Source organism: Microcebus murinus, chromosome 13 (genome assembly GCF_040939455.1).
Source record: "Microcebus murinus isolate Inina chromosome 13, M.murinus_Inina_mat1.0, whole genome shotgun sequence".
NCBI lineage: Eukaryota > Metazoa > Chordata > Mammalia > Primates > Cheirogaleidae > Microcebus > Microcebus murinus.
In genome coordinates, this window is record NC_134116.1 from 62,413,968 (window position 1) to 62,426,286 (window position 12,319).

The window sequence follows — 12,319 nt, forward strand, 5'->3', positions numbered from 1 at the left end:
GAAAATATATGGTCTATATAAAGGCTTAGTATACAAATGTTCGTAGCAGCATTTTCATAAAATAGACAAAAAACTGGAAACAATCCAAGTGTTCATCAACTGGTACAACAAATGTGGTATAGCTATATAATGGAATACAACTCTGGAATAAAAGGAACAGACTACTGATACAAAAACAATATGAATGATTCCCAAAAACATGCTAAATGAAAGAAGTCACACAAAAAAATCAGATAGTACAAAATTGCATCTATAAAATGGAATATAGAAAGACAGAAAGCAGACCCAGAGGTTGCCCGGGAATAGGAATAGTGATTGACTACAAATGGGTACAAAGAACTTTTGGGAATGGTGGAAGTGTTTTGTTTTGTTTTTTAAATAGAGATGGGGAATGGGGGTCATGCCATGTTGCCCAGGCTGGTCTTGAATTCCTTGACTCAAGCAATCTCCCTTGGCCTCTCAAAGTGCTAGGATTACAGGCATGAGCCACCATACCCAGCCCTTTGAATGGTGGAAGTGTTTTAAAACTGAATTGTAGTGATTGTTTCACAACTATACCTTTACTAACTTTCATCAAACTGTATACTTAAAATAGGTGATTTTATGGTGTATAAATTATATACCAAAGCTATTTTTTAAAAATCTTCAGTTTTTAAAATGTGGAAATTTGCATTTACTGAAATGAGTTTACTTCTGCTATCCAGAATATCTAATAAAATCTTCAGAGTTAGATGTGAATTTGAGATTGTTTGGTTGAACTCACTGTCAAATTTCTATCTTTTGGCCATAAAACTGTACATTAAGATGGTATCATATGTCTTTATATTTTTAAAGCTAACTACTTATATATCTTACTTCCAAATAAATGCAGCAGGCTAAAGATTTTAGTCTCTTTTAATTCTATGTTTGACAATAAATTTTGTCCTTTAATGTTTTTCAATAGGATTTGAAGCCACAGACATTTAGAAATGCTTATGACATACCAAGACGAAATCTTTTGGATCACTTAACAAGAATGAGATCTAATCTTTTGAAGAGCACCCGCAGGTTTCTTAAAGGACAGGATGAAGGTTAGATCATGGTTTTAATATTGGTATTAATATTTAATATTGGTATTTTTAATATTTTTTCTTTATAGTCTGAAAAGCATAGTAATGTAAATTTTGAAGAATTATTACAGTAGTGTTTATATTCTCATTGTAAATTCAAACAGATGAATTAAAAGGTTAATCATCTCTGATTGTCTACCCTCCTTCCTATTGTCATTGTTGCCCCAGATTTTCTTCCCCAGAGGTAACAGTCCTTACTATAGTTTAGTTTTCTTTTCAGCTTTTCTCATATGTTTGTGCACATAGACACCCCTCTGCACGCACGCACACACACACACACACACACACACACACACACACACACACACCCCAGACCCCTGTCATTTTCTTGAGATATACTAGTATCTGATGGTTCAATGCTGGATGATCAGTTACGTGGCATGTTCTGATATTTCCCTCAGCTGTATCCATAGCACCTACCATAAATCAAGTCAGGCAAGACTTTAACCTTTGCCATCTTTGATTTAAGCATTCTAACAATAACTTTATATAAAAAGAATTATCTGTGTGACTTCTCTTTTCTATTCTTCTGTTTTCTACAAATTCTACTATAATTAAATTCTATTAATTTGGAATAGAGTAGAAGAGATAAACCTTTTCATGGTAAAACCACACATATTCTGTGTTCTGAAATTAACTGCAGTATTTTCATCTTGTTTAGAACATGAAATAAATATTTTAAATTTTATTTTAAAAGTCTGAAAGACTATGCCATAGTATTTATAATTGCACCAAACTAATTTAGAATATGTGGTAAGGGGGGACTCTCTTGACTAACACTGGGTAGCATTCATATTTAAGAATATATTATTTGATAATGAAATGAAATGTAGTTTTAGTGAGGTTAACTTTTGTTGTTGTATTCTGTTTAAAAGATCAAGTGCATAGTGTTCCTATAGCACAAATGGGGAATTACCAGGAATACCTCAAGCAAGTACCTTCTCCACTAAGAGAACTTGATCCAGACCAGCCTCGAAGGTTGCATACATTTGGAAACCCCTTTAAGCTGGATAAAAAGGTAATTTTGAAATGTTCTATGATATAATTTGTTTGTGGCAGACACTGTCAATGTAACAGTTAACTCTGAAGTAAGTTGAAGCTATTTTCCTGGTAGAGTATCTAATAAATGTCAACATAGATGGAAGATAGTTGTTTTAACTGGAATTGAGATTGGTTGTGCCATTTAAACATTATATGTAAATCTAAGAAAATTATATTCTTTTTTTTTATAGGGTATGATGATAGATGAAGCAGATGAATTTGTAGCTGGACCTCAGAATAAACATAAACGACCTGGAGAACCAAACATGCAAGGGATCCCTAAAAGACGTCGGTGTATGTCTCCGCTACTAAGAGGCAGACAGCAGAATCCTGTTGTGAACAATCATATTGGGGGGAAAGGACCACCTGCACCTATGGCTCAAGCACAGCCAGATCTTATTAAGTCCCTTCCTTTTCATAAAAGTAAGAGTTATTTTGTTTGTTTATTTGTTTTAAATATTATTTGCTGCTTTTTGGTTCCTTTTTAGAGAAGACATATTTTTGTTATAGGTTATAGAAAAAAACTGATCAATAGAGTCCAGTGAATGTCTAGAGAAGATAGGACAAAGAATTTGTTGGGTTTTTTCCCCCAGGGGGGGAAAAATGCCTAGTAAGAAGAAAAGTACAGAAGGATTTTATAGATTCAAAGGTAGTTAAACCAATTGCAATGTACAGGCCTTAATTGACCCAGAATCAAACAAAATCAAACTTTGCCACAAACAGAAAACATATAAGGTAATTGGAAAATATGGATACTGACTAGTTTGTTTATTCTAAAATAGCATGTAATCATTTTTGTATGTCTTTTTAATGAACATTTGAACATTTTGTATATTTATGATGCTTTATTAACTATCATACTTTATAATATTTGTAAATTTTAAGTATTTCCAAGTAATAGTTTTAAAAGGGCTATTATTACTATGCACAGAAAGATGATTTTTCAATTTCATTTTAATTCAGGGGTGAGGAACCTGTGGCCTTGGGGCCACAAGTGGCCTTCTAGATCCTTGAGTGCTGCCTTTTGACTGAATCCAAATTTTAGTTTTAGATTCATTTGAGGGACGGACTGCACTTGGGGATCTGGAGAGCTACATGTGGTATTGAGGCTACAGGTTTAATTCAACAATGAATTATTAAATACACATGCTATTTAGACAATGCTAGATTTTGAGGTGTAGCACTGAAGAAGATAGTAGTGATCTCTGATCTCATTTATAATCAGCAAGGAAAGAAAGCCATTGAACAAATAATTAGAAGTATGATGAATGTTACAAAAGAGAAGTGAAGTATATCGTGGAATCATTTGTTTGGCAAGAGGATTTAACATAGTCTGTGAGGTGAAGGCACTTGACTAAAAGTTATGTTTGAAACAAAAGCTGTGTATTTGCCTATGCTAGAGCAGTAGCCTAAAAAGAGTACGTGTATAAAGTAGGTATAATGGTATATGGTGATACAAAGTAAAGAGAAGGACATTGAGGGAACAGACAGAATTCCAGTATAGCAAGGGTGTTGGACATGAGATAAGGTGAGAACTGAAAGATGGAAGCCAGGTCATGGAGGGCCTTGAAAGCTATTGTAAATATTCTCAACTTTATTCTGAGGACATTGAGCATGGTTTTTAAAAGGTGGTGACCTGATATGATTAGCTGCTTTTTTTTAGATAGGGTCTCAGTGTGTTGCCCAGACTGGAGTGCAGTGGCACAATCACAGCTCACTGCAGCCTTGAATTTCTGGGCTCAAGTGATCCTCTCACTTCAGCTTCCCCAGTAGCTGTGATTATGCCCCTGGCCCTGATTAGCATTTCATAAAGACTAGGCTGACTGTGATGTGTGGAATATTATCAGGGAGGAGGAGAAATGAATGTAGGGAAACCCTAATAAATTAATGAACTTATCAGTTATAGTGATCATACGTAGCATCTTAATGCAGAGATCATAATAGCATCTTAACTGCAGAGAAACCAACTTCCATCAGTATATACCTCCTGATGGAAGAAGTATACAATACTACCTCTGAAGTAGTCTTGGCCAAAAGAAGCCTCAACTGAACATAAAAGTGATCAACCCAATTTATAGGAAATATAGGGGATAGAGAAACATGTTAAATGACAAAACAGAGATACAATTAGCAAAATTCAGATTGTAGAAAACTCAGCAGGACAAAGAATCTGTTGGGTTTTTCTCCCAGGGGAAAAAAACATGCCTACTAAGAAGAGAGGTACAGAAGGATTTTATAGATTCAAAGGTAGTTAAACCAATTCCAACGCACAGGCTTTAATTGACCCAGAATCAAACAAAATCAAACTTTTCCACAAACAGAAAATATATAAGGTAATCAGAGAATATGGATACTGACTAGATATTTGATGTTATTAAATAATTATTGTGCATGCCCAAGGACCAGTTAGGAAGAAACCCAGGGAAAAGATGCTGGTGACCGGGCAATGGGATTGTGAGATGACTGTATTTGAGAAATACTTGGACATATCAGCAAAGGACTTGGTGACTGGATGTTGGGGCCATGCAAGGGAAAGTAAGGCTTCTGTCCTGAGAGACACAGGGTGGGGTCAAAGAAGAGATGATAAATAAGTTGAGTTTAGAATTACATATTAAGATAGTCAAGTAGAGATCCTAAGTTTTATAAGATGAGTGTTGAGTTAGGACTCAGGAAGAGAGGATTGGGCCAGAGAGGAAGGTATGAGAGGCAGCTAACTGGCCATTGGAGTGAATAAAATTTCACCAAGGGAAATTGTGAGAAAGAAAAAAGTCCAGAAACTCGAAAGTGCCAAAAAGTTAAGAGAAGAAAGAGCAGAAAAGGAGATTGAGAAGGAGAAATCCTAGAAGTAAGAGAAAATAGGGAAGAATTTAATGTCATGGAAGCTAAAGTAAAAGATAATTGAGTGGGTAGTGGTCTCAGATACTTAAACAGTTCAATTAATAGGAATGGAAAGATTCAGTTGGTCTTTGGCTATCTTGGCAAGAGCAATTTCTGTGGAGTAAAGGGGACAGAAACCTAAAAAGGCATTAAGGGAGGAGTGAGAAGTTAGAAAATGGAGACAATAAGTGTAAACAACTGGTTTAAGAAATTTAGCTGCAAAAGGAAGGTGGGAAAAGAGAGTGGTGGCCAGAAGAGTTCACAGGGTTGAAAATGGTGATTTTGCTTTGTTTTTAAAATCAAAGATACTTGAATGAATAGAGCTGGGCCCTATTTCTCCAGCAGTGCTCATCATTCAAATCTAGGTCTAGAGGAGGCAGATAGAGTGAGTCATCAAATCTGAGGTTTTGCCTGGCAGGTGTCATGAGAAGACAATAGAACAAGAGAAATTAAAACATGAGTAAAAAGTGATATATCTTGGGCTATAAGCCTGATATATAACAAAGAGGCTATCCAGAAGGGATCTGATTAATAGAAGGGAGAAAATAGAGGAAATGCTGGAGGAAAAGTCTGGCTGAGTTAAAGGGCAGTAACAGGAGTACTGCAAAGATGTGGATTATACTCCCCCATTCCTGAATTTGTGCTGGATGTGAAAGGCAAAAGTATAAGTGGAAAGTTCTTTGGAGATAAGTTGTGGAATGGGAGGCCACAGGTGATCTGCTTAGAGTCACCACAGCACTTGTCAAACTTGAATGTGCATATGAATCACCTGGGGGTCTAGTTAAATTACAGATTCCCATTCATTCTGTCTGGGCTGCGGCTTAAGGAGGAGCATTTCTAGCAGGTTCTTTGATGTTGCTAATGCTGCTTGTCCACAGACTACACTTTGAGTAGTAAAGACCAAGAAAGAAGTCAGGAGGGACTTGAAGGTGGAAGGAGGGCTGTGCACTGGGTGCCAGAGACATCAGTTACTTACAGGCACATGCCCTGGCATTCAATATAAGATAGCGATGAGGAGAGAGTATGAGTGGCATAGTAGAGTCTTAAAAGAGCAAGAGTTTTACAAGAGTGCATAGGAGAAATCTTGAAATGGCACTGGAAGGTGAAGGAATCAGTGACTTCATGTCCTGATTTTAGGCCTATGGAAAGTATGTAAGAGAAAGCAATTTCTACTTCTGGTCTGAAAAGTATAGCAGTTTATTATAGGAAAGGTAGGTTTCAGTTAAAGCATAAGTTGTTATAGAGAATATTCAGTAAAGAAGAGTTTGTAAATCATGGAATAAGGTTTAGGAGAGAGTCAGGAATTTGGGGGATTGGTGGGGATGAGCACATAGGGGAGAGTGTGAGTAAACAGGAGCTTACAGTTTGGGTGGTAAATGAGAACAGTAGAGAGAATTTAGCAGGTATCCTGGAAGCTGGTGAGCAATCAGAATTTAAAATTCAGTTGCTTTCAGTGGGAACAAGTCTAATAATTTGGTGGTAAGTGGCAAGCTTGTATGCTTGGGGTCTAGTGGTTTAATGCGCTGAAAGTAGGCACCAGGTTGCTCTGCGTTGCTCAATTAATGACAACTAAATGGATGGTTATAAGAAAAGGAGTGCACAGTGAAACATGACCTGTTTAGTGGTATGTCCCCTGCAGAATTAGGGGCAGTATAAACTGCCCAGTGTTTACTTTTGCTTCTAAAAGTCAGAGGTAGGTTGGAATGAGCTAGAGCTCTGTAAGGTAGAGATGACCATGATAATTTTGATCATATATATTTCACTAAAGTATCAACAACCTACTTTTTAAATACAATTGCTATAGAATAAAGCAGAGAACTAAAAACTGGGTGAAATTGGCTTTATTTTTTTTTCCAAGGGGAAATTTTATAAATATTGTGAATGTTTCACTTAATCCACCATATCTTCGGCAAAGCTTAAGAACCATATCACGTTGTTTGTTAATTTGCATTAATCAAGAAAATCAGTTGTGACTTGCTATAATGATATTCTTTTGTGGCTTTTTTTACTCTGTGCTTTGAGATTGGATCTCATAATTTTTTTCCCTTTGTTTTTAGTTTCAGAGACCACTAATGATTCGACAGTAATAGATGATGTGGTTGAAAATCATGTTGCAGACCAACTTTCATCAGACATTACACCAAATGCTATGGATGCTGAATTTTCAACATCTTCTCCAGCCAGTTTACTGGAACGGCCAACCAATCATGCAGAGGCTCTTGGTCATGACCATTTAGGAACTAATGACCTCCATGTTGGTGGATTTTTAGAAAATCATGAGGAGCCAAGAGGTAAAGAACAGTGTGCTGAAGAGAATATACCAGCATCTTCACTCAACAAAGGAAAGAAATTGATGCATTGCAGAAGCCATGAAGAGGTCAATACTGAACTAAAAGCACAAATAATGAAAGAGATCCGAAAGCCAGGAAGAAGTATGTATAATCAGAGATAAACCTCAGATTTGATTTCTGTGTGTACTTACCCCTCCTCCCCCAAAGTCAAATAACTGAAAGCATAGACATGATTCAGTATCAGTCTTGAATAACATCTGATCTATAAAAGATTTGATTCTTTATTCAACTGACAAACACTGAATATCTGCTATGTCCAAGGTACTAGATAAAGGTAGGCAGCAAAGACTAAGAGCAGAAGAGGACCACACAGATAAATTATACTTAGCTCCTAGTTTCTCACGTGAAAGGAACCCATAGTATTCTTCTAACTAGCAGCAGAATTTTATTTATTTATTTTTTTAGAGACAGGGCTTCACTGTTGCCCAGGCGGGAGTGCATGTAGTGGTGCAATCATACCTCACTGCAATCTCATTCCTGAGCTCGAGGGATTCTTCCACTCAGCCTCTCAAGTAGCTGAGACTGCAGATGGTCACCACCACACCTGGCTAATTTTCTTTTTAAGTGTTTTAAAGTGGGGTATGGCTGTGTTGCCCAGGCTTGTCTCAAACTCCTAATCTCAAGCAATCCTCCTATGTCAGCCTCCCACAGTGCTAGGATTATAGGTATGAGCCATCCTGCCTGGACAGCAGAGGAATTTTAATATAGCAGCTATCTCAAAAAGATACATTGAAAATTAAATGACTTTATGTCTATAAAGTTCTCGTAATAGCCTATCACACTGTGTTTAAGGTTTAAACTATGATAATGACCAGGATATGTTTAGGCCAAAAAACTAAAGTTATAAAAGCTATCTATTATGTGACTACAAAAGAACTAAAAAAAAAATTTTAATACTGCTGGCATTCATTCAGAAGATGTTAACAGATCACCTGCTGTAGTGGTAGTACAACAACTTGGGTGGTCCAGAAGTGAGTAAGAATAAGTCCTTGGCAAAGTGAAATAGCACACTTAACCTATTTGATTTTTCTTTCTTTCCCTTCATTTTCCACCCATGTTAGCTGTAGTTTAAAATTGAAATTGTAAGGATGGATTTTTGTAAAGGCCACTTGTCTCTTATTTTTTAGTGGTATCACCAACAAGCTATTTATTCATCTTTCTAAGCTTTATATTTGATACCTCAATGGGAACTTTTACCAAAAAAGCAATATTGAATAAGTAGTTTTATCTTTGTTGATATATAAGTGGTGAAATTTTATGTAGAATGTTGTCTCTACATCTTAATCTAAACTACAATACAAAAATATTAAATAAGTACAAATGAAAGCCACTTCATTTTTCTTTTTGCTTCTTTTGTTTTAAGAGTATGAAAGAATCTTCACTTTACTGAAGCATGTGCAAGGCAGTTTACAGACAAGACTAATATTTTTACAAAATGTTATTAAAGAAGCATCAAGGTAAGTATTGCACATTATGAAATGGTGTTGAAACAAGCCCCCAGTTTATATAGGCATTATTTCAACAGTTTTGCACTTGTGTTGTTTATCCATGTATATGACACACTCACATACAAAAAAGTACTTAACTATTTTTTAGTTTATCGAAAAGAGTTCTCTTAGAAAATAAAATAGCCCCATACAAATCTTCAGAAATTACAGACCTTTTCTCCCTGCAAATTACTGTATACTTGCATAATTCTCATTTGATCCTCTCTGTAGTTTTTGGGGGACTTTATATTTTACAGCTTTTAATTTTTCTTTTTATATATTAATTGGTGATTAGAAATAACTGAAAAGGGCAATACTTAAATGTAGTTGATTTTTGCATGTAAAGACATATAATTAAGAGGACCAGGCCGGGCGCTGTGGCTCACGCCTGTAATCCTAGCTCTTGGGAGGCCGAGGCGGGCGGATTGCTCAAGGTCAGGAGTTCAAAACCAGCCTGAGCAAGAGCGAGACCCCGTCTCTACTATAAATAGAAAGAAATTAATTGGCCAACTGATATATATATATAAAAAAAATTAGCCGGGCATGGTGGTGCATGCCTGTAGTCCCAGCTACCCGGGAGGCTGAGGCAGAAGGATCACTGGAGCCCAGGAGTTTGAGGTTGCTGTGAGCTAGGCTGACGCCACGGCACTCACTCTAGCCTGGGCAACAAAGCGAGACTCTGTCTCAAAAAAAAAGAGGACCAGAGTTAAATAAATGGGTGTTAATCTGATGACTGCCCTTCTGTATTTCTGGGTTCCACATCTGTGGATTCAGCCAACTGCAGATTGAACATATTAGAGAGAGAAAAATGGGTGAATGGTTGTATCTGTACTGAACATGTACAGGATTTTTTTTCTTGTCATTATTCCCTAAACAATTCAATGTAACAATTATTTACATAGCATTTACCACTGTATTAGGTTTTATAAGTAATCTAGATATTAAAGACTATGGGAGGATATGAATAGGTTATATGCAAATACTATGCCATTTTATACAATATAAGAGATGGAGCATCCATAGATTTTGCTATCTGTTTCGGGGGTCCTGGAACCAGTCCCCTGTGGACACCGAGGGACAACTATATAAAGAATCCAATGTGGCCTAGGTTGTAAGTGATAACTGTAAAGTGCAATCAGCTGGAAGGCATAGTTATGAGTTTAAAAGCATTTTTTATTTTTCCTTTAAAACTTTTAGAATTTTGGTATTATAAGAAAACTTAGGGTTTATCTTATCTAACTATCCAAATGTAAACTGTACCCACCCTTTAATTGGTCCCCTTCTCTCTTCCATGCTACAAATAAAGGTTTTAATAAAGCAGTTAATTTTGGGGGGGTGGAGGGAGAAGCAGTGGCTAGAGCACAGACCACTTTGAAGGATCAAGACAAGGCCACAACTTTTCATATAATTTTGAGTATTTGACCTGTTTTGTTCTGTCAGCTCAAACCTCTTCATGGATTTAACTATATTCCTGGTATCTGCACTCCACTTCAGCCACCTTTTAGAGAATTGTATAATACTATGGTGGTGGCTATTCATATTAGCTTTCAGGTAGAGAGGAAGTAGGAATAGAATGTACAGTATTTTTGGATATTCTAAAAAGCATCAGCAATATTAATCTTTCTGTTGATGAATACAATTTTGGTCTACCTATATTTATTATTGAAAATTTTTTTAAATTGCTACTTGAACTTAATTGCTTGCTATATATATCTTGTATTATAGATGTCTAATTATCTTTGATTTGCTAGCTTATTTCTCCTTCCATTTTGTGGGGATTATATTTAATATTTATGTTTTGCCCACATTCTTTTCAACATTTAACTTTCAAAGAGCATGAGAAGAAGCTATTGGAGTACTTGATTTGGAAGCCCAAATTTTGCTAGAGTATTTACAACCTGTGCATATATTAGTATTTTTTTGGTTGTGGAAGGAATAACCTCTTTTCCATCGTCTAGACCTAGAGTATGTGTTTTAGGGACAAACTAGAATACTGTACTGGTACAGTAATTTACTAATCTTCCAGCAGATTTTATATGTCATAGAATGTTGATTTTTTTTTTTTTCCGTTTTCATTTCACTGAGAAAATTCTTCCCAAAGTAATTTTTCTCTCATTTTTAAAAAATTACACTGGTGTCCATTAAAAAGTAATTAAGAGTGCTATTATTTTTTCATACAGGTTTAAAAAACGAATGCTAATAGAACAACTGGAGAACTTCTTGGATGAAATTCATCGAAGAGCCAATCAGATCAACCATATTAATAGCAATTAAAAGAAAATAGAATGTGGCCACTTATTTCACTATCTTCTCCAAATACAAAGTAAATACAAGACTGTTGTGATCTTGGATTTGTTTTTTTTGACATGCGTTGTTGGCTATTTGAAATACTAAAAGCAGTCTACAGATCCTTTTTCCATCATTTTACAGTGACCTTTTCTTCATTTTGGTTTATTTTTGTAATGTGAAAACTATCACTCTAAAAAACATTTTTATTTAACAAACTAAAAATATTCCTCCAAATCTCTTGCTTGTCATTGACTCTTGCGTGTCAATTTCCCTCAGGTTCTATTTTCTTAAACCAACCTTTAAAATTGTCACCTCTGTTAAGGTTGAACTTTGCCAAAAAAATTAAAAAGAAGTTACTTTGTAATTTTTGGGGAAAAAAGCACATACATTAAAACTAGGTAATGTTTTGTATATACAGTTATTTTGGATATATTATTGTAAGTTGTACAAATGTATTTTGAAGAATATTTAAGAAAAGCACTTTTGTTATTCCATCAATAAATGCTCTATTTTACTCTTGTGTGGTTTAGGAAATAATCACATTTGAAGTAATCATTTTAAAAAATCCTAAGATAATGGAATTTTAAAGGCCTTGCTTTTTAGCATTGGAAAAATACACCACTTGAAGTTCATATTTGTTAAACCTAACTGTAATTACATGTTACATAATCTGCATTGTCTTTTTACTATATGTTTGTAGTTTTTGTTGGCCACGCCAGCATACTCCCATTTCTGCCTAGATAATGGGAATTACTATGTCTGTGGCAGATAGGCAGACACTTTAAAAGCTGTTTAAAGAGCAGACAATTTTTGGACATTATTGGTTTCCTTACTTCCCTTCAACCCTTTTCCTTTCTCAGTGGCGCTAAATTGAAGCTGTTAGGAAGTGGTAAGTTTGGGGTACACTGTATACTCTGAAATGTCTAGCATTTAGCAGCTTGATACCATGCCTACAAATGTCTACAACAAATTGAGGTTTCAAAAGGATTTCTTTGTTTTGTTCTGCTGTTCTCACACTTATCTCAATTTCATTTAGAAGCTAAATGGAAAGGAAACATTTAAGGAGACTTTGTTCAATTTGCATCCCCTTTGAGTTACGCAGCATAAGGAAAACCAACACTATTCGTTCTCCACCCTCAATACAACATGGTGTCTAGTGTATCCT

At 35.6% G+C, this 12,319-nt stretch overlaps 1 protein-coding gene across 1 annotated transcript in view; it reads left to right on the forward strand.

The window, feature by feature from the left end:
* Window positions 1-11,668, forward strand: part of INTS6 (integrator complex subunit 6) — an 89,733-nt gene extending 78,065 nt beyond the window's left edge. Inside the window, exons 13-18 of the mRNA XM_012782645.2 lie at window positions 944-1,070; window positions 1,985-2,127; window positions 2,342-2,573; window positions 7,085-7,459; window positions 8,742-8,835; window positions 11,046-11,668. Of these exons, the coding sequence (XP_012638099.1) occupies window positions 944-1,070; window positions 1,985-2,127; window positions 2,342-2,573; window positions 7,085-7,459; window positions 8,742-8,835; window positions 11,046-11,139 (1,065 nt within the window). The 3' untranslated portion in view covers window positions 11,140-11,668. The remainder of the gene's footprint in view (window positions 1-943; window positions 1,071-1,984; window positions 2,128-2,341; window positions 2,574-7,084; window positions 7,460-8,741; window positions 8,836-11,045) is intronic.
* Window positions 11,669-12,319: the final 651 nt, after the last annotated feature.